This window comes from Camelina sativa, chromosome 9, assembly GCF_030686135.1.
Source record: "Camelina sativa cultivar CO46 ecotype springtype chromosome 9, ASM3068613v1".
In the NCBI taxonomy this organism is placed as follows: domain Eukaryota; kingdom Viridiplantae; phylum Streptophyta; class Magnoliopsida; order Brassicales; family Brassicaceae; genus Camelina; species Camelina sativa.
Genome location: NC_141888.1, coordinates 21,055,328 through 21,078,179, shown reverse-complemented (window position 1 = coordinate 21,078,179; position 22,852 = coordinate 21,055,328). Strand labels below are relative to the sequence as shown.

At 43.2% G+C, this 22,852-nt stretch overlaps 1 protein-coding gene and 2 non-coding genes across 3 annotated transcripts; 2 read left to right on the top strand and 1 right to left on the bottom strand.

Moving 5' to 3' along the window:
• Positions 1-423: 423 nt before the first annotated feature.
• LOC147938419 (uncharacterized) lies at positions 424-1,050 on the top strand. The gene is made up of 3 exons (XM_087465626.1): positions 424-505; positions 583-710; positions 820-1,050. The coding sequence occupies exons 1-3, from the start codon at positions 424-426 to the stop codon at positions 1,048-1,050; spliced, it is 441 nt and encodes a 146-aa protein (XP_087321752.1).
• A 10,702-nt stretch (positions 1,051-11,752) lies between these two features.
• LOC147938418 (small nucleolar RNA R71) lies at positions 11,753-11,859 on the top strand. The gene has a single exon (XR_015567475.1). It is a non-coding gene; the product is annotated as a small nucleolar RNA R71 (small nucleolar RNA).
• Positions 11,860-20,889: 9,030 nt separating this feature from the next.
• Positions 20,890-20,995, bottom strand: LOC147938417 (small nucleolar RNA R71). The gene has a single exon (XR_015567523.1). It is a non-coding gene; the product is annotated as a small nucleolar RNA R71 (small nucleolar RNA).
• Between the last annotated feature and the right edge of the window lie 1,857 nt (positions 20,996-22,852).

The window sequence follows — 22,852 nt, the reverse complement described above, 5'->3', positions numbered from 1 at the left end:
CAAACACCAAGCAAAACCCTCCAACGATTTTAGATGATTTGAAGAGATAGAGACGATTTCGAATTTTGATTTTGAATCACTTAAGTTTTTTTTTTGGAAGACGATTGAAGGGGTAATATGCGAAGAGTCACTTCGAAACAGCGAAGGGGTAAGTTTTGAGGGGGTAAGATTTTAAGGGATAAGATTTCAAAGGGTTAATATATTGAAGGGGTATAACGCGAAGCGTCGCTTTGGTTCGGTTTTAATTAAGCGTTGAAGGGGTACTTTTTGTAAACCAAAGCGACGCTTCGCCTATTATATATACTTTTTGTCTCACGATAACTCCTTAATCATCTCTCAGATTCGAAAAATAAAACCTTTGTCTCCTAAATCATCTCCCAGATTCGAAAAATCTATTTACCTTCTTCCTTCAATCCGTCAGAAATGGCCCGTCGTTCTCCTTCAAGCCATATAAGGACTGATCTGAAATATCTGAACAGGGATTTTTCGCCAAACATCACAGCAGGTAAACATATACATCTTCAGATTAGATTTGTTTTACTGTTAAGGATAAAAGAGATTGAGTGTTTGCCTTTTTTTTAGTAACTGTTGATGACGACATTTTTCGTTGGGAGGCCACTCTAATCGGACCGGTGAACACCCCTTATGAAGGGGGAGTGTTTAAACTTAGGCTTAGTTTTCCACCTGATTACCCAAGAAGTCCCCCCAAGGTATCTATTTTTGATTATACTCCTTTTTATTTTAGCAAGCCTGTTTATTAGGACTCCTTTTTTTGCAGCAACTCAATAGTTTTTTAAATAAAATTTCTTGATAATGCAGTTTGTTTTCATCACAAGAATTTGCCACCCAAATGTATCAGATAGTGGAGGCATTTACCTAAAAGTTTTGAGGACCGACTGTTGGATCTTCATGCCGATTGTTAAGCTTTTCAAGGGATTAGTGGAGAAGTTGATTGAACCAGAGGTGAATGATGAGCAACAGACCATTGAATATTTGCCAACCTCTACAAATCTGATAGGAGAAGGATTGAAGCCATGGCTAGAGAGATGACTAATCAATACGCTGGGAGAGAAAACTGAAATATGAACTTAAATAGTTCATATCTATTTTTAAGAACTCTTGAATAATTTATCTTGTTTTTGTTGTTTTAAATAAAATATTTCAGTCTCTGCTCTTGTAAACTCCTTTTTAATAAATATTTTATTCAGAGTTTACTGTTTTGAAATATTAGAAACAACTTGTAAAGCTTTTAAAAAAGCAAACCAAATTGATATATATCATTATAAACAATTTGTAAAACCTTTAAAAATTTCTAAAAACAAAATATACTCTTAAAGGTTTAAAGGTTTAAAATGTTTATATGACCGTTTAAAAGGTTTTAAAAGGTTTTTAAAACTTTTAAAGCTCTCTTAAAACCTTTTAAACCCTTAAAACTTAAAAGAATATTAACCCGTTTTTGAAGATTTAACCTTTTTAAAGGTTTTAAAATGGTTTTAAAACCTTTTAAAACCTTCGAAAAGTTGTAAAAGCCCGTTTAAAAAGTTTTAAAACCCTCTAAAAAGGTTTTAAAACTTTTAAAGCTCTCTTAAAACCTTTTAAACCCTTAAAACTTAAAAGAATATTAACCCGTTTTAGAAGATTTAACCTTTTAAAAGGTTTTAAAATCCTTTTAAAAGCTTTTAAAACCCTTTTTTAAAACAGTTTTTTAAGCAATAACCTCGTATATTAGGCAAGTTTGAACAAACTACTCATGTATAACTAAACTGTTTATAAGATTAACAGCATTTAAAAAGTTTTACAAGCGAAAAGAAATAACATAACATTAAAAAGACAATTTTAAAAAATCTACTTGCAAACTAAACATTGGAATACTTTGCCATTCATTATTCTTCTTGATGCGACCAGCAAGATGCCAAATTCCTTAACCTAAGTATTTGTCCTTGTACTCCTGCAAAAGAAAACAAAAATATAAGTTCATATAAAATAACAGTAAAATGTGCATAAAATCTAACAAAAGTCGAGGTTCAGTAACCTTTTAATTTTGAAAACATTCTGGTACTAAGGTATCTCATTTGTGGAGTAACATCTTTAGGAATTTTGTCAGGATGAAGAATTAATATTGCCTTCCTTGTTACTTTTTTTACATCTTCTTTAGTCATCAAATCCATGGCATAGATTTTTTCCCACTTATTCCCTTGCCAAAGATACTACAATGTAGAACATCCAAATTTTATTAATGTTTAACGCCTATGATAACAAGTATATGATTTTTTCAATCTTACTTCATCAATTGACGAAAGCATAGTTTCGATGTCCTCGCTCTTCATCCAAGAAGTTATAACTTCCTCGATTTGTTTCATTTCTTCGTCACTTATATTGTTTTCCTGCGTAGTAGGTGTTTGCACTAATACAAACATAAGAAACAAAATATGATATGTCATTTTCAACAGGGAAAATCATTTATAATAAAGACTTCAACAACTTACAACTGCCCATTTCCTGGCTGGTGTGATATTGTTGTTGGCTTGGGTCTTCTTGTTGAGTGGGAGCTTCTTGTTGGCTTGGGTCTTCTTGTTGAGTGGGAGCTTCTTCTTGGCTTGGGTCTTCTTGTTGAGTGGGAGCTTCTTGTTGGCTTGGGTCTTCATCAGTATCTGAAATATTAATACACTCTTCGTCATTCGATATAATAGTGTACGCTTCTTCTTGGCTCTAGTATACATCATCAGCACTGTTAGGCTTCTCATCCTGCACAAATAATGATATTTTTTTTAACCATATGTAAATTATTTTCAAATATGTTTTTACAAGGTTTTTAAAATTTGTCGATCATATTCAAGTAATACATACCTTATCATTATTTATATCCTCTTCTTGTGGATCATTTTCATTAGTATCCTGGGTATTTTCTTCAGGTATAACACTTGGGTCCCCTCTCAAGTCAGTATGTTTCTCATGTTGATAATCTTGATTATCTTCTTTAGATACCTAGAAATGTTGTAAATTTTGTTTAATACTATTTAAAACACTAGCAAAACCTTTGAAAACGATTATATGATTTTGTTAAAAACTCTTTAAAACACTTTTAAAATGATTTTAAAAGGAATTAAGTTTTTTTTTCACTTACAAATTCACTTGTGAAACAACCCTTCCCGTTTTTTTTTTTTTAATAAATAAATAATAAATAATAATATAATTAAATAACTACAACTAGTGGTCCCATACCCACTAGCCACCTAACCACATTCACAATCCAACAGCGGAACCACATACCAATAAATAACCAAATAAGTAATATCCAGCATTAATCCCATACAGCATAAATCAAACAACCAGCAATCCTAACAATGCTCTAAGACTCAATTCAAGCAACCTAACAATGCAAGATAACCATACAATCAAGTCCCTAGAACATCCTCCTCTTCATTGCCTTTGATTCCACGATCACACTTTGCCTTTACCTGCACCACAAACACAAATTGAGATGCATGAGTATTTGATAAACACTCAGTGAGGCAATCCTCCCATCTACTGGGCTATACACACAAGCAATAAGATCTCTACATGCCACAAACAACAATCAATAAAACAAACCAGGCAATATACATAGCATGCAACAACCATCGTAACTGAACAAGGGGTGTCGACCGACACCATATGGTGTCGATCGACACTGACTATCTGGTGTCGACCGACACCAAACTGGTGTCGACCGACACCCTGCCCGACACTCCCGAAAACCCTAGTTTGCGTCGACCGACACCTCCACATGGCATCGTTCGACACTCGCTAAAGTCCCGAGCCGTCCTCGCGTTGGTGTCGACCGACACCCCAACTGGTGTCGACCGACACCGATGCCGAGCAGCGTTTTCCCTCGATCAGAAACTCCAAATTTCGCCTCCAAGCTTCTCCAATCCGCTCCTTGCACTCCCAGAAGCCAAACCCAGCCCAGACAGCAACGAAATATCATAGAGAACTCAAAGAAACAACCACATAAGCACCAAATCACATAGAATCTAGAGATCTTAGCTTAGATAAGCCATGGTCATGCACTGACCTCAAGAACAAGAAGTTTGGATTGAGAAACGTGGAAAGCAACACCTCCAGAAGCTTCCCCTTCGATTCCAGCAACAGCTAACCCTCCTACAGCCTCAGATCTCTCCAAAATCACCAAGAACAAACCCAGAAAATCTCAGAAACGTTTTCTCTCTGACTCTCTCTTTTTCTCTCTAAGCGGCGACCAACAAAAATGAGACTCTGAAACCCTTGATTCGTCCTTAGACCCTTAACACACGATTTAGGGATTTAATTGACCAAACCGAACCAATCAGCAAATAAATCAAACCCGACCAAACCGGAAAAACATGGTGTCGATCGATGCCACCAAGGGTGTCGATCGACACCCACACCAAAATTACAAAAATTGGTTCGCGGATGTTACAATTCTCCCCCACCAATATGGATTCGTCCCCGAATCCCGCAATACCGTCCATCTGCCAAGGACCTCCGTGCCACCGTCAGCACGGCCCGCACGTCCCCAGACCGGACTAAACACCGTCAGCCAAGGTTTCCCGTGCCACTGTCGCAACAGCCCGCACACCTCCGACTGACCCTCGAGGTCTCCCTCTAGCCAATATACTCGCATCATAAACACTATTTGCTCACAACTCAGTGCTTCCCCCGTCCGTGGTCGCAACCAACGAATCATGCCGGCTCGCTATCAGGCCAACCGCCTTATGCTACGGCATCCAGGAAGTCACTCACACACACACTCCCCCCGCTCTCAGGTCGCAACCCTCGAGACATACCGGCTCACTGCCGAGCCGCGGCTCACAGCTACGGTATCCAGGGAGCCTCACATATCCCGCTCTTGGGTCGTCACCCTCAAGCGCGCTCTCGGATCGTCATCCGGAGCAACATACCACTCCCACTCTCTGGCCACAAAGTCCATCGAGCTATCGGTATCACATGAGTTGGGCCCGCACGGCCTTGAGCAAAAACAAACACTGATGCCAACGAGTATCTCCCGGCTAGATCTACCTCAACATTTCCACAAAACTTTTCCCTTTTTAGAAACTTTCTTTTTATGGAAACCTTCCTTTTGTGGAACTTTTCTATTTATGGAAACTTTCCAAAAATAGAAACCCGAGCTATTTCTCTTTTCCCATGACAACAACAGTCAAACATAAAGAAAAATACTCATCTTATTAATCTCAAAAATGTCATAATCGTTACAATCTCAACGAAATTACATCAGAAAAACCAAAGATACAACAACCGGAGCCAACAACCCGCATCCCGAGCACCACCTCATCTTGATACTTAGTCGCACAACCAACCACCCCTAAGCGACCAAATATCAAGAGAGATGGGGTGGAATACTCCGTACCCGCTCCAGCCACGGACTACAACTCGGACCCGGCTAGACAAGCTCAAGTCGCGGTCTGCTTCTCAAACCACTTCTTAAACCTTGCCTTCATCCTCGCCTCCGGCTCCCAAGTCTGCTCCTCTACTCCGTCACAGTCCCACAGGACTCTCATCAAAGGAATCTTCTTCTTCCGAAGTTCCTTGACTCTCCTCTCGAGCACCCTCACTGGTCTCGCCTCTAAAGTCATGTTAGGCTGAAGATCCTCAGGAATCTTAGCCAACAACTGATCACCCTCGTGAAGACACTTCCTCATCATCGACACATGAAATACCTTGTGGAACGCACGCATAACCTCAGGCAACTCGAGCCGGTATGCCACTGGTCCCACCCGCTCAACCACTCTGAACGGACCCATGTACCTCAGACTCAACTTAGTCTCTGTCAATGACCTGTTCGGACCCCGCAACATGGCCATCTTGAGGTACACTCTATCACCAACCTGAAACTCAAGATCCTTTCTCCTCTTATCAGCATAGCTCTTATGCCGATCTTGAGCCTCCTTCATGTTCAGCCTCAAAACCCGAATCTTCTCCGAGGTCTCCTGAACAAAATCTGCACCAAATATGCTCCTCTCCCCCCACCTGAGTCCAACATAAAGGTGTACGACACGGCCTCCCATACAGGGCCTCATAAGGAGCCATCCCAATACTAGCCTGGTAGCTGTTGTTATAAGCAAACTCCACCAAGCTCAAGTGATCTGCCCAATGACCACCCCAATCCAGCACACACATCCTCAATAAATCCTCCAAAATCTGGATCGTCCTCTCTGACTGACCATCAGTCTGAGGATGATAGACTGTACTCATATGCACCTTCGTGCCCATCTCCGCCTGAAATGCCTTCCAGAACACCGAGGTGAACTTGGAATCTCTATCAGACACAATACTAGCAGGCACACCGTGCAATCTGACTATCTCCCTCACGTACTTCTTGGCCAAAACCGCTGCTCCATCAGTTTTCTTGATGGCCAGAAAATGCGCAGACTTAGTCAAACGGTCCACAATGACCCAAATAGCATCAAACGTCCTCGACACAGGTAAACCTACCACGAAGTCCATCGTGATCAAATCCCACTTCCACTTTTGGAATGGGTAAACTCTGTAATAAACCACCAGGAACCTGATGTTCCGCCTTCACCAGCTGGCAAGTATCACACTTTGCCACCCAGTCAGCTACGTCCTTCTTCATCCCGACCCAGTGATAATACCGCTTGAGGTCACGGTACATCTTGGTCGCTCCTGGATGAATAGAGAACTTGCTCGAATGAGCCTCTCTCAGTATTTCCTGCCTCAAATCCTCACTCTTGGGCACACAGATCCGACCATGCACAAGGATAGTACCATTAGCAGAAACCTGATACTCTGCACCCGCAGCCTTAGAGGCATTCACCAGCCCCTCATCACTCTCCTGAGCTAACCTCACTCTGCTCAACAAATCTGCTCTATCAACTGCCTCCAAACCCAAAGGTTCTTGTGAGATAGCACACAAACTCAATGCACTAATCTCACCTACCAACACCTCCATATCCTGCTCCTGAGCCGAAGCCACCCGCTTCCAACTCAAGGCATCTGCAACCAGATTAGCTTTGCCAGGATGGTAAGCTATGTCCAAATCATAATCCGCTACTAACTCCATCCAACGCCTCTGCCTCAAATTCAGCTCAGGCTGAGTAAAAATGTACCTCAGACTCTTGTGATCTGTAAATACCTGTACCTTCCCACCATACAGATAGGATCTCCAAATCTTAAGAGCAAAGATCACTGCTGCCATCTCCAAATCATGAGTAGGATAATTAGCTTCATGCTTCCGCAACTGCCGCGAAGCATAAGCTATAACCTTCCCCTGCTGCATAAGTACACAACCCAACCCCACTCTAGAAGCATCTGTATACACAACATAAGGCTCGTCCTGCTCAGGCAATGCTAACACCGGCATGGTAGTAAACATCTGCTTGAGACTTGCAAAACTTGCCTCACACTCTGGTGACCACACAAACGGGACATCCTTCCCTGTAAGCTTAGTCATCGGCTGAGCCATACTCGCAAAACCCCGAACAAACCTCCTGTAGTAACCTGCTAACCCCAGGAAACTCCGAATCTCAGTGGCACTCTGCGGCCTCGGCCACTCCCTGATGGACTGAATCTTCTCTGGATCCACTGAAACTCCCTCAGCTAAAACAATATGACCCAAGAACCCCATCTCACGCTGCCAGAAACTGCACTTACTCAGCTTAGCAAACAACTTCTGCTCCCGCAGCTTCTCCAACACTGCTCTCAGATGTACTGCATGCTCCTCAGGACTCTTAGAATATACCAGGATGTCGTCGATGAAAATGATGACTGACACGTCCAGAAACTCTTGGAACACGCTGTTCATCAATCTCATAAACGCAGCTGGCGCGTTTGTCAACCCAAACGGCATCACCACAAACTCATAGTGCCCATATCTCGTCCTGAAGGCTGTCTTCCTCACATCTGCCTTATGAATAGGAATCTGATGATAACCTGAAGCCAAGTCGATCTTGGAGAACCAAGTAGCACCCCTCAACTGATCCAACAACTCATCAATCCTCGGGAGAGGGTACTTGTTCTTCACAGTAACTCGGTTCAAACCCCGGTAGTCAATACACAACCGAAAACTCCCATCCTTCTTCTTAACAAACAACACCGGAGCTCCCCGCGGTGAACAACTAGGACGGATAAAACCCTTGCCCAACAAATCCTCCAGCTGCTTCTTCAGCTCTGCCATCTCTGCTGGAGCCATCCTGTAAGGAGCCTTGGATAACGGCATCGTCCCCGGTTCCAGCTCAATTGTAAAAGGATCCGACCGAGATGGTGGTAATCCCTGCAATGACTGGAACACATCCTCAAAGTCCTCCACAACCGGAATACCGCTAACCGTAGACTTCCCCACTGACTCTGGCATAGATATAGTAACCAGATAGGCCTCAGGGCCCTTCTCGATCATCTTCCCTGCCTGAACGGCTGAGATCACGAGACTCCCCGAAGTCGGTCTAATACCCTGAAAAACCAACTTCCCTCCTGGACGCTCAAACTCCACTCTACCCCGATAGCAATCCAAATGCACCTTATACCGATGCAACCAATCCATACCAAGAATGACGTCATACAACTCCACTGGACTGATAAGCAAATCCGCTAGCCACGACTCTCCTGCGATCTGAATATCAACTCCTCCAGCTCGTCCAATAACCCTCAGGAACTTGCCTCCAGCAACTCTGACCACTCCTGATCGCTCTCCAGAATCCCCTCTGATCCCCGCACTCACGGCACACTCCGGAGTAATGAAGCTATGAGAAGCTCCAGAATCAAACATAACATGGGACTTAAACCCGCCCACCAACAAGGTCCCTACACAAACCTCATGTGTTGAGAACCTAACACTTGACCACAAACAAAAACAAATATAATCTGAATAATTGAATTGACTAAGTTCGAATCTCAGAGGTTATACCTGTGATCGCTCCTGCACTAGTGCCACCGGGCTCCTGAGTCGAGTACACCTGAGTCGTCGGCTCAATCCAACCCACCGGCTGCACACCGTGCTGCACACCCTGCTGCACCCCTGGCTGAGCTCCAGCCTGCAACACTGCTACTGCCCTCTGCTGCAACTTGGGACAACGAGGCTTGATATGCCCCGTCTCTCTGCAGTAGTAACACACCCGATTATCTGTCCGCGGCTCCGTCACCGCCCGCTGCTCTGTCACTGCCCGCTGCTCACCTCTCTGTGGACAGCTAGACACCTTGTGGTCCCTACTACCACACCCAAAGCACTTCGCACCCCCGTGCCTCGATCTCTGCATAACATCGAACTTCCTCTTCTGCCCCTGCGCAGGCTTGCCGCCCTTGCTAGGAACAGAAAATGGCTGAGACTGCTGTGGCTGCACCGAAGAACTGACCACAACCACCTGTGACCTCAAGTCATCCTCTATCCCAGCTGCAACCTTAACCAGCTCTGCTCTCGTAGCATAGCTCCTCACTCTGCACCGAGTCCTCAAATCATCCCGCAGAGCCAACAAAAACCTCCGCACCTGAGCCGCCTCTGGCTCCCATGCCCTGCCTGCATACCCCACAAGCCGACTGAACTCTGCATCTAGCTCCCGCACTGTACGGTTCCCCTGAGTCAGACCCAAGAACCGTGCCTCCATACGATCAAGAGCCTCCTGAGGAAAATACTTGGAGTTAAACTCCCCCACAAAATCTCCCCAAGACATACCCCTCTGCACCCTCCGTGCTGTCACCGACCTCCACCACACACGAGCATCTCCTGACAAGTAAAACACTGCCAGATCCACCCTGTACCGGTCGGGACACCTAAGCGAAAGGAAAATATCCTCCATCCGCTCTCTCCACTCATCCGCTACGCTCGGATCGGTACCTTCTGAGAAATACCCTGCTCCCACATGCCGCAGCTGCTCCATCATCCGCACATACTGAGCATCCACAACCTCGGCCCCCGGCTGCACACCTGCCTGCAAACCCGCCACAGGTTGCACCGCTGGACCCTGCCCACCACCCACGGGCGGCACTACCGGATCCTGCCCACCAACCACTTGCGGCACTACTGGATCCTGCCCACCAACCACTGGCGGCACAACTGCTGGAAGTCGCTGCAGAACCTGAGCTAGCAAGTCCATCAAGACATCCTCCCTGCCTGGAGCACCTCCCGCTGCAACCCCCACACCCGGGGCAACACCGTGACCGACACCGGGCCCATCCGCCCTGCCGTCACCCAAACCAGCCTGGTCTCCAGACACACTAGGATGAACCTATGACTCCGCCACCTCCTCACTGGCCATGCTCTGGGTCACACTCACACTGGCCTCAGGAACCTGACCTCGTCCCCGACCCCGACCACGACCACGCCCACGACCACGACCGCGACCAACAACATCCTCACCCCTAACCATCTGTATCATCCATGAACAGAAGGCTAAGCAAACAATAATTCTAATACACAAGAAACACAACTTACCGTGGAATCACAACACAGGCTCGAAGAGGATGTTCTAGGACTTCATGCCACACACAATTGACCAACCACACAATCAATCATAGCATGGAATCCTAAACATCAACAGCAAAAGCACAATGAACCCTAGTCCTAGAACCGTAATGGCTCTGATACCAAAATGAAACAACCCTTCCCGTTTTTTTTTTTTAATAAATAAATAATAAATAATAATATAATTAAATAACTACAACTAGTGGTCCTATACCCACTAGCCACCTAACCACATTCACAATCCAACAGCGGAACCACATACCAATAAATAACCAAATAAGTAATATCCAGCATTAATCCCATACAGCATAAATCAAACAACCAGCAATCCTAACAATGCTCTAAGACTCAATTCAAGCAACCTAACAATGCCAGATAACCATACAATCAAGTCCCTAGAACATCCTCCTCTTCATTGCCTTTGATTCCACGATCACACTTTGCCTTTACCTGCACCACAAACACAAATTGAGATGCATGAGTATTTGATAAACACTTAGTGAGGCAATCCTCCCATCTACTGGGCTATACACACAAGCAATAAGATCTCTACATGCCACAAACAACAATCAATAAAACAAACCAGGCAATATACATAGCATGCAACGACCATCGTAACTGAACAAGGGGTGTCGACCGACACCATATGGTGTCGATCGACACTGACTATCTGGTGTCGACCGACACCAAACTGGTGTCGACCGACACCCTGCCCGACACTCCCGAAAACCCTAGTTTGCGTCGACCGACACCTCCACATGGCATCGTTCGACACTCGCTAAAGTCCCGAGCCGTCCTCGCGTTGGTGTCGACCGACACCCCAACTGGTGTCGACCGACACCGATGCCGAGCAGCGTTTTCCCTCGATCAGAAACTCCGAATTTCGCCTCCAAGCTTCTCCAATCTGCTCCTTGCACTCCCAGAAGCCAAACCCAGCCCAGACAGCAACGAAATATCATAGAGAACTCAAAGAAACAACCACATAAGCACCAAATCACATAGAATCTAGAGATCTTAGCTTAGGTAAGCCATGGTCATGCACTCACCTCAAGAACAAGAAGTTTGGATTGAGAAACGTGGAAAGCAACACCTCCAGAAGCTTCCCCTTCGATTCCAGCAACAGCTAACCCTCCTACAGCCTCAGATCTCTCCAAAATCACCAAGAACAAACCCAGAAAATCTCAGAAACGTTTTCTCTCTGACTCTCTCTTTTTCTCTCTAAGCGGCGACCAACAAAAATGAGACATTCTTATCTTTGGTAGCACTCCTCTGTACAATGTGCTAAAAAGAGACTCCTTGGAGAAACCATGATGAGGACATTGCATAGTATAGCCCTTGAATCTCTCCCATGCTTCACAAAAACTCTCATTTCCCTTTTGTGCAAAGCTTGATATCTCATTTCTCAACCTTGCTGTTCTTGTAGTGGAGAAGAACTTGGAGAGGAAGGCTCTCTTGCATTGATCCCACGAAGTAATGGATCCCACTGGTAGGTTCTTCTCCCATGTCCTAGCTCTATCTCCAAGAGAAAACGAAAAGAGGCGGAGTTTGAATGCATCGTCTGAGATACCATTGATTTTAACTGTCCCACACATCATATCAAACTGATCCAAGTGATCAAGAGGGTCCTCCATTGGCAGACCATGAAACTTTGAGCTTTGCACCATGTTGATAAGGCTAGATTTGATTTCGTAGTTGTTGTTCTCAACAGCGGGTGCTCTGATTCCTTGGCGGTTCCCATGAATGTTCGGCTGATCAAAGGCTCCAATGACTCGAGGTTGTCTTGGAGGATGGATAGGAGCTTGGTTTTGGTTGGGCTGCTCATTTCCATTATGAGCAGCCGCTGGAGGAGGGTTGTTGTCCATGGCTTGGTGGGCTAAACGGCGGTTCTCTCGTTCAAGTAAGTGAATGTCGTCCACAGGCGGAAACAAGTTGGCTAGGCCGTGGCTCCTCAAGTTCATACACCCTAAAAATCAAAGACAAACCACCAATGTAACCCAAGCAACAAATAATGTAAAGTAAATGAATAGTCTCAAGAAAAGATGAAATCCCAATGGTCAATAAGAATGCAAACGGGCAACGGCGCCAAATTGATGTAGTAACTTTCAGTATCAATTATTTATCAATCCACAATTTGCAATCAACCAACACACAAAGAATACACAAAATGCTTAATCTATTCTTAATCAAGTAAAAGGTTCTTATGACACTACTTAACTAATCAAAATCACTCAAATAAAGTAAACAAGACAATGCAAACTCAAGGCAACAAACTCAAATAGCAAATATACTGAAAATCAGGAATTAACAAGAGAACCTTGGGCAAGGTTATTGACTTGGGAGATAGCTAATCAATCCTAGATGTCTAAGTAACAATCAAGAACAATCCTATGGCTAGAACACTTATGCAAATCAATTCATTTCCATGATAGAGATCCTATGCTAATCAAGTGATAATCAATAATTTCCAAAGGTAATCACAAGACAAGCATGCATTAAGAACAAGTTCAAATACCACTAAGCACTCTAATCATCAATTTCCATTGGGTAGGAATGCAAAGCTCTTAAAAAGTTTGGTTCAGGAATTTCATCAAACACCTTATGGGCATGGAAATCCTAAAGTCTAGATTTAAGCTTGATCAAGGCTATCTAGCAATATTATCACTAATGAAGATAGGAAATGCATAAGATAAACCCTAGACATCAAAGATCAACCATCTATCTCCCAAATCTACCAAGCCCAAAGTTCTTAAAAGATCTACTCACTAATCACCATGATCACACAAAGGAAAGAGGTTTGTCTTTGTGAAATCATAATAAAAGCTTGTAGATTAAGAGATTTGAAAGAGAAATTGCTATTAAAAACTGGGAAATCAACCAAAGATTCAATAGACCTAGAGTAAACAAGCTTAAGAACCCTAAGTGGCTGCTAAAACAATATATAAGATAAGATAGGATCTCTCTCCTTAATAGGTTTAGAGTATTTATAGGAGAGTAGAAGAGAATCTAGGTCAACCCAAAACAAACTGGGTCAAACCCGGGTCAAAAATAAAACAAGCTTGGTGTGAACTCCATCGGCCATGGCTTGGCCGAGTGGTGTGGCCGCGTGTCTTCGATCGGTCTAGGTTTGGCCGCGTCGCCTGGCCGAGTGTGTCTTCCCGCCTTGGTCATCTGAACTCCATCGGCCATGGCTTGGCCGCGTGTGGTAGCCGCGTGTCTTCGATCGGTCTAGGTTTGGCCGCGTGTGGTGGCCGCGTGTGTGTTTGCACCTTAGCACACTCAAACTCCATCGGTTGAACTTTGGCCGGGTGGGGAAGTCGCGTGGCTTTGACCGGGGAGCTCTTGACCGAGTGGGATGGCCGCGTGTGTCTTCGCACCTTCACCTTTCCATCTCCACTCTTCTTTGCATTAAAACAAGCCCAAATGCTCCAAATGTGTAGAGATCACTCCAAGAACCTGAAAGATAACAAACTAAATGCAATTGCTCCTAAAACAACCTAGAATGCCAAGATTATGCAACAAAACCATGTAAGAACAAAGCTTAAAACTCAACAAAAACACAAGATATCAATTCCTAAACTCCTTATTTACTCTTTTAATTTCTATTGCATATTATTCAGAATGATGATTTGTGTTTCATTGAATATGTCTGAGTAGTTTGCTTGTTAGGTTCAAGGTTTTTTACAGGGTTTTTATGAATTATTAGATCGGTTTATTTATGGTTCATTATCTTTCTAGATCTTCATCATAGGTTGTTCTTCATATTAATTCTTGATTGATCACCAAGAATGAATAACCTTGGAAAATAACTTGATATGATAATATAATTGATTTTCCTGATAAAATCTTTTGATGCGCAAAATTACGTTTTACAAAGAGATTTGATTTTGTAATTTTGTGAACAATCTAAACTTGTTATTAAAGCTGATTTTTAACTTTCAATTTTACAAAGAGATTTGGATTTTATGGTTTTAAATTTATATAATATTTGCAGTGAGAACTGATTTATTTTACAAAAGAGTTTAGAGTTCTAGATCTGATCTTTATTGCTTGAATCCTATTTATTTGTTGATTTAATAATTTGTAATTTCCTGAGAAATTCCCTAGACCTAGCTTTTTAATCCATTGATTTTTCACAAGCTTTTATTTAAATATTTTGCATTGCGTTGATTTTAATTCAAATTATTCTGTTTAGCTTAACCATAAAACTCTATAATTTATTGTGTAGATTTGAGTCCTTGTGGAATTTGACCCCTAAGTATTACAGTGATCACTTAATTTGAGAGAGTAGCTCTAGGGTTTAATTTGAGCATATCAAATTTTGGCGCCGTTGCCGGGGCTCTTTGATCTACCATTAGATTTGAGTTTTAATTTCGTCTAAATTTTTCTTTTTCTTTTCTACTAACACACTTTTGTTTCTCTTCTCTTTGTGTGTTTCAGGTGCATGCCTCCTAGGCCTAACACCAGAAACAATAAGACTGGTCCAACTTTGAAGCTTTCAAACCAAGACTTGATCAGGACCATTGCTGACTACAACCAGACTGATCTTATGTATGAAAACCGGTCTGCTATTGTTCCTCCTCCTTTCCAAAGGAATAATTTTGAGTTGAAGCCTGATTACTTTCAACTGGTTGGGCAGAGACCATTCTCTAACCTGCCCAATGAGAAGCCTTTGGAGCACATTGAGCACTTTGAGGATCTTGTGACCAGTATCAAGGCCAATGGAGTGACTGAGGATTACATATACTACAAGCTATTTCCTTACTCACTTGCAGGAGAGGCATCTCAGTGGGTGAAGCAGTTGCCAGCTGGATCATTGACAAATTGGCATGACATCAAGGTCGCTTTCCTCAACTACTTTTATGATGATGCGATGTCAGATGAGTTGAGAGTCAAGCTATCTTCTTTCAAGCAAAGACCAGATGAAGCTTTCAAAACAACTTGGGTGAGATTTAACGCTTATCAGTGGGACTGTCCACACCATGGTTTCTCAAGGGTTCAGTTGCTAAGTATTTTCTTCAGAGGATGTGACTGGGAGTATCAGTTAGTATTGGATGCTGCAAATCATGGGAATTTGAAAACAAGATTTCCAGAAGATGCTGAAGGTTTGATTGAGAACTTGGCTTCTAGCAATAGTACTAAGAGATCTGATGCTAAAAGAAAGTGATTGCATGGAGGGTTTGATTCAAACCAGTTAGCTTCAGTCAATGCTAACCTTGATTCAGTGCACAATCTCCTTCTGGGTAAGAAAGATGTTCATTTTGCTGCTGAAGTTGAGACATATGAGCCAGAACCTGGACAAGGACACCATGAGGAAGAGGATGCGAACTACGTCAATGGGAATCAGGGACAGCGGTTTGGAAATCAGCAAGATAGCAGACTTTACAGTGGAAACAGTAAGCGTAGCAACTTTCAAGGGAACTCTTCAGACTACACTCCTAAGCCTGACTTTCATAAGCAGCAACAAGTGAGCAACTTCACAAGGACTGATGGGAATTCTTCCTAATAGTCCCCTCCTTCTAAATCAGCTGAGACTAGTAAGAAGCTAGAGCAACTTTTGCAAGATCAGGAGCAATTAACTGTGACATTCAACGGGAAGCTTGCTAATGTCTACACAGAGCTGAATGGCAAGTTTGAAGCTTTGAACATACATGTCAAAAATCTAGAAAATCAGGTTGCACAGACTGCTGAGTCTGTGAAAAGGCAAGAGGGGTATCTTCCTGCAAGAACTGAATCAAATCCTAAACACTCTTGCAACGCAGTGACTTTGAGAAGCGGTAAACAACTACATTCAGTGCCTAAGAAGCTTCAGTCAGATGGTTTGCAGAAGTTGATAGATGAAGGCGAAGAAGATGAAGTCTCGGCTGAGCCAACATCGACCGATGCAAAGGAGCATCGATCGATACTCAATTCACTCGAAGTTTTGGACAAAACTCCATCAGATGGCATCGATCGAAACCACTTGAGGAGCATCGATCGACACCCTTATGCATCCGAAACTGACATCAGCAAGTCTTCTACACCAGTTGCTGAAAGAGTCTACACACCTAAAGTTCCATTCCCCAAGAATCTAAGGAAGTCTAAGCAAGAGCTAGATGATGCTAAATGCAAGGCCATGATGGATAAGCTTATTATTGAGCTACCTTTGCTTGATGCTGTTAGGACTTTTCCAATGCTTAGGAGATATGTCAAGAGGATAGTAACCAAAGATTTGAATACTGAGCAGGGAGTTATGATGATATCAGCTCAAGTCAGTGCTATAATCCACAACAAGATCAAAGAAAAACTTCCTGATCCAGGGATCTTAATTTGTTCTTGATTGTAATATCTTCACTGATAGATTTGCTAGATCTTTGTCTGATCTTGATTCTAGTGTCAACTTAATGCCAAGATCAGTAGCACTCAGCCTGGGAATGACAGACTTCAAGCCTACCAAGATCACTCTTATCCTTGCTGACCGGTCCGTTCGAATTTCAGATGGTGTTCTGGAAGATGTTCCTATCAAGATTGGTTATGCTTGATACCTACTGATTTTGTGGTGTTAAAGTATGAAGAGGAACCAAGGACCCTCTTATTCTGGAAAGATCATTCTTAGCCACTGCTAGGGCCATTATTGATGTCAAGAAAGGACAGATTGGTCTTAATGTTGGTGATCTGCAAATGCCTTTTGACATGGACAAGCTGGTTAAGAGGCCAACCATTGATGGTCAAACATTTGATGTGGACACATTGTCTAACCTTGCTGAAGAGATATTCCAGGAGCTGCATCCAGAGGATCCACTAGAGAGAGTATTGGTTGCTTATGCTGAAGAGGTTGAACATCTAGATGACATTACTGCTGGGTATGTCAAGCTATTTGATGGTAATGAGAAAGTTAAACAGTTTGTTGCTCAAGAGGAATTGGTTGGTACTTCTGCACAAGCAGAGAAATCTTCAGATTGGAGTTTTGACAAAGCTCCAAAGCTTGATCTCAAGCCACTTCCTACATGATTAAGGTATGCATTTCTAGGTGGGAAATCTTCTTATTATGTCATTGTTAATGCTTCCTTAAACAATGCAGAGCTCACTTTATTGCTAGGCAAGCTGCGCAAATTTCGCAAAGCTCTTGGCTATTCTCTTGATGATATTGCAGGAATTTCATCGGATTCATCTTGAGGAGGGAGCTAAGAAATCTATTGAGCATTAGAGGAGGCTGAATCCAAATTTGCAAGATGTTGTCAAGAAAGAGATCATGAAGTTCCTGAATGCTGGGATCATCTATCCAATATCTGTAGCAATTGGGTTAGTCCGGTACATGTTGTTCCCAAGAAGGGTGGAGTCACAGTGGTGAAGAATGATAAGAATGAGCTGATCCCTACAAGGACAATTACTGGTCATCGAATATACATAGACTATAGGAAGCTGAATGCCGCAACAAGGAAAGATCACTTCCCGCTTCCTTTTATTGATTAGATGCTGGAGAGGTTAGCTAATCACCCATACTACTGCTTTTTGGATGGGTATTTGATAACTCTCTAATTTACATGTTTTTAGCATCCTTTTTTGTCCATATTTTGCATTGTTTATACCCTTACCTTAGCATTTTTAGGTCATTAACAGTAGGAATTCACTTTTAGGCTATTTAGGGTGTTGCATTCTTGCATTTGCATACTTTGGATGAAAACAAGTGCTTTATAGCCTATAATGGGGAGAAACAAGGACAAATCCGAGCATGTACTCGAAGGAGCCATCGAGCTGGAAGAACAGTCCGAACCCCAACACAATCGAGGAGGATCCAAGAGCAGGAAGAGGATCCAAGAGCAGGAAGAACAATCCGAAGATCTACCCGAGGAGTAATCCGACCTTATCCTCGTGTACCCCATCGAGTAAACTCTCGGGCAGGACAGGGAAGCTAGGTCAAAGGGGTTTCTGATATGTCTATATTTTGCCTCTCCTTAGCATATATTTATCATGCATTTAGGTAGGATAACTCATTAGTTTGCATCATTTTCTAGTCCTTTCTATACACTTTGCATGTTTAGGTAGTTCTTGCATCATCCTTGCATAGATTGTGCATTTTGGAGTATTTCAGGTATTTAGGAGACGTTGAAAGCTCATCTCTCAACTCATCCGCTGCACAACACTCCCGGAACCGTCTCTCGAGCCAATCTCACAACACTTCCAGGAAGCGTCAACCGAGCCATCTCCAGGCAGCGTCAACCGAGCCATCCGTTCGAGCCGTTCCACTCGAGTGGGATTTAGCTTTCGACGTCTTCATCAAAGTTGTAGGGAATGGAGTTATCTTTCCAACACCGTTTATTTGAAGTCAATAGGAGGTGTGGTGAAAGAGTTATCATCGTTTTAGTGGATGCGTATACACCACGCTAGAGCCACTCTCACTCACCACGCACTCCAGCTTGTTTGATCGAGCTATGCTCCCCCGCCACGCACTCCAACTTGTCTGATCGAGCCATGCTCCCCCGTCACGCACTCCAGCTTGTCTGATCGAGCCATGCTGCCCCGCCACGCACTCCAGCTTGATTGATCGAGCCATGCTCCCTTGCCATGCACTCCAGCTTGTCTGATCGAGCCATGCTCCCCCGCAACGCACTCCAGCTTGTCTGATCAAGCCATGCTCCTCAACCGTCCGTCTAAGCCATGATGACATTGCATTCCATTCGACGTGCACGGACTCGATCGCACATGTCGGGAAGAAAGACGTTTGGTTTCACACGCTTCAGGAGATTACCGAACCAACGCTTTACCTTGTCGTTTTAAGTTTTAGGGCTTTCCATGTTGGACTACTATATATACATTTTGTTAAGTCTTTGCTGAGACATTTGATCTTTTATCTCGTTTTCGTTCCCAGAAGGTTTCTGAACCTAGCCACCAATACGTTCTGAGACTTGTATTCCAATATCTTTGAGATTTATTCAGATTTTGCATTTGATTCCTTCTACAAAGTTGTTCATCTTATTTTTATCTACCTAGTAATGCTTGTCTCAATGTTTTCTGTGTTTGCATCCTTGATGATGATTTTCGGATCTGAGTAGTGTGGTAGTTCTTGAGGATGGGATATATTAGGTGGATGATCTTAGGATGTAGAGTGTTTAAGCGTTGATTGTACGATTCCCTTCTGGACTAGAGTTATAATTACTAGTTTCTCTCTGATTAATTGGAACTAGGTTTTAGATATTTCCGCACCCAAAAGTTGTTTGATGAAATGTCTGACCAACTAGTGCCAGAGACTTACGTTCCTAGCTTAAGAGATTAGTTGTCTAGGATGTTTGTTGACGTGAATGAAATTGTTTTTCATGCCATGCTTGATCATGTTTCTCTAGCGAGAGCTAGGTTTGGAAGTGATTGAGTTTGAATAGCTTCTGTCAAGAGATTAGATTAGCTAAGAAGTTATGTTCATTGTTTAGGGATAGTTTGCTTGTGGCATGTTAACACTCTATAGACTAGGATGCTCCACCGACATCAATTACTCCCATCCTTAGGACCTCTTTCTTCCTGTTTTTTATTACATTCCTGAGACTGTTTCGTTTCTTGCTTTTTAGTTCATGCTTAGACTCGTTTATGTTTTTATTCATTTTCGATTCTTGTCATACATTATCGTTTCTAGTTCTGTGATTCATTTCCATTTTGTATTGTCATCATTCTAGGACTGTCAGACAAACACTCTCTTTGAATTGGCTTGACTTGTGATTTCTTGATTGCATCTCAATTGTTAGTAAAGTTTCCCAACTGGATTGACACCTTAAGTATTACAACTGCATAAGGTTAATTGAACCTGCTAGGATACATACAAAAAGCCTACTATCAATTTGGCGCCTTTGCCATTTGGGATTCTTTTTGCTACATTTAAGATTTCAAGTTTTGCAAGATTAAGTTCTGTTACACAATCAATCTAAGTACTAACTTGTTTTGGTTGTCTGCTTCTTTGTTTTGCATCTTAGGTACCTATTGATTGCAACCTTGCATGCACACCAGATCAAGAGGCCATCAGAATCTCCTTCATGTTATCGATGAAATCAATCGGTTGCAACGACCACGACAAGCTCGTCAACTCACTGATCATCCCGCACCAGTTACTATGGAACAACAGAATGAACCAAATCCGAGACCGCGAAACATTGGTGCTGAGGATGCACCGAACACTCACACTCAGCGTGCTGGAATCGTCCCTCCCGCTGTGCAAAACAACAACTTCGAAATCAAAAGTGGTCTTATCTCCATGATCCAAGGAAACAAGTTCCAAGGATTGCCTATGGAGGATCCACTCGACCACTTGGACGAGTTCGACCGCCTGTGCAGTCTCACCAAATTGCGCCTCTTCCCATTCTCCCTGGGAGACAAGTCTCATCAATGGGAGAAAAACCTTCCCAAGGGATCAATAACCACTTGGGATGGTTGTAAGAAAGCATTCTTGGCCAAGTTTTTCTCCAACTCCAGAACAGCACATCTCAGGAATGAGATTTCCAGCTTCAATCAGAAGAGCTCAGAATCATTCTATGAAGCATGAGAGCGTTTCAAGGGTTACCATAGCCAGTGTCCACACCATGGTTTCAGCAAGGAGTTACTGCTGAGCACTCTCTACCGTGGTGTACTACCAAAGATACGTATGCTGCTTGACACTGCTTCTAACGGTTATTTCTTGAACAAAGACGTTGAGGAAGGATGACAACTGGTTAAGAATCTCGCTCAGTCTGACGGCAACTACAATGAGGACTATGACTGCACAGTTCGCGGTGACGCTGGGTCTGAGGAGAAGTACAAGAAAGACCTCAAGAATGTCAACGAGAAGCTTGACCGTATCTTGCTAAACCAGCAGAGGAGCGTCCACTTTGTATCTGAGGATGACCCTTTCCAAGTTCCAGATGGGGGAGGGCGAGCAGACTGAGGAGATCAGCTATGTTCAGAATCAGGGTGGATACAACAAAGGTTAGAACCCCTACAAGATGAACCCCAATTTGTCTTACCAAAGTACCAATGTTGCTAATCCACAAAATCAGGTATACCCGCCTCAACAACAACAACAAGGTCAACAAAAACCTTTTGTGTCTTACAATCCGGGATTCGCTCCAAAACAACAGTTCCAGCAGGGTTACCAAACCCCCTCAGGACCACCGCCAGGATTCCGTCCTCAACCAGTTCAGCCTACTCCAGCTCCAGATCAAGAAATGAAGCAGATGATGCAACAACTTCTTCAGGGCCAAGCTAGCGGTTCCATGGATACTGTAAAGAAATTCGCTGACCTTAGTCAGAGGATGGAATGTTCCTACAATGATCTGAACGCCAAATTTGAAGCTCTAAATTCGAAAATAAGGTATATGGAAGGTCAATCTGCTTCTACATCTGCACCAAAGTCTGGCCACTTCCGAGGAAAAGCTGTTCAGAACCCCAAGGAGTTTGCAAACGCAATTACGCTGAGAAATGGTAAAACATTGCCTCTCAGGCAAGGAGTCCCAGACGTCACTGCAGACAGTGAGGAATTAGATGGGGAGGGTTTTGTTCAGGATGATGTTCAGATGGAGAACTTAGTCGAAGCAGTCAAAGATCCAATCAAGCCAGTGAAGCAGTCCGAACCTGAAGCTGTTAAGGAACCTGTTGTTCCTGATGACAAACCCGCGAGATTCATCCCTCCACCGCACAAGCCTCCTCTACCATTTCTAGTGAGGTTTAAGAAGCAGCTTACTGAGAAATACAAAGCCTTGTTCGAAAAAGAAGTTAAGGAGATTGAGTTTAGGATGCCATTGCTGGATGCTTTCGCACTTGTTCCTCACTACCAGAAATTCCTCAAGGATTTAGTGATGGAGAGGTACTAAGTCTTATGTGTAGTGCAATCATCCAGAAAAAGATTGTACCCAAGAAGCTCAAAGATCCTGGATCATTCACTCTACCTTGCTCCCTTGGATCTATGTCTTTTGATAGGTGTCTATGTGATCTTGGCGCTTCAATTAATCTAATGCCACTCTATGTTGCTACGAGGTTGGGTTTTACAAGGTACAAGGGTTGCGACATCTCTCTCATCCTTGTAGATAGATCAGTGAGACTTCCAAATGGTATTTTAGAAGAATTACCCGTCAGGATCAGAGACGTGGAAGTGCCAACCGACTTCGTGGTTCTGGAGATGGATGAAGAACCGAAAGATCCTCTGATCTTAGGAAGACCGTTCCTGGCAACTGCCGGAGCCATCATTGATGTCAGAAATGGCAAGATTGATCTCAATCTGGGCGACGACTGATGTTCATATATTTTACCTTGTTTTCCCTTAGTTTATTCACATCTTTTGCATCTTTTTCTATCCATTTAGACCATTATTGTGTAGCTTTAGCACTAATCATGCATTAGGGTTTAGTTGCATTGCATTTGCATCTTTTCATGCATAAACAGGTGATTTTGGAGCTCAAGGAGCATGGAAGC

Excerpts from the sequence above, each read along its gene's own strand:
- LOC147938419 (XM_087465626.1), top strand. The coding sequence starts at position 424 with ATGGCCCGTCGTTCTCCTTCAAGCCATATAAGGACTGATCTGAAATAT. Across the intron at positions 506-582 it reads TTCGCCAAACATCACAGCAG|TAACTGTTGATGACGACATT; the intron begins GTAAACATATAC and ends CCTTTTTTTTAG. Across the intron at positions 711-819 it reads ACCCAAGAAGTCCCCCCAAG|TTTGTTTTCATCACAAGAAT; the intron begins GTATCTATTTTT and ends TTGATAATGCAG.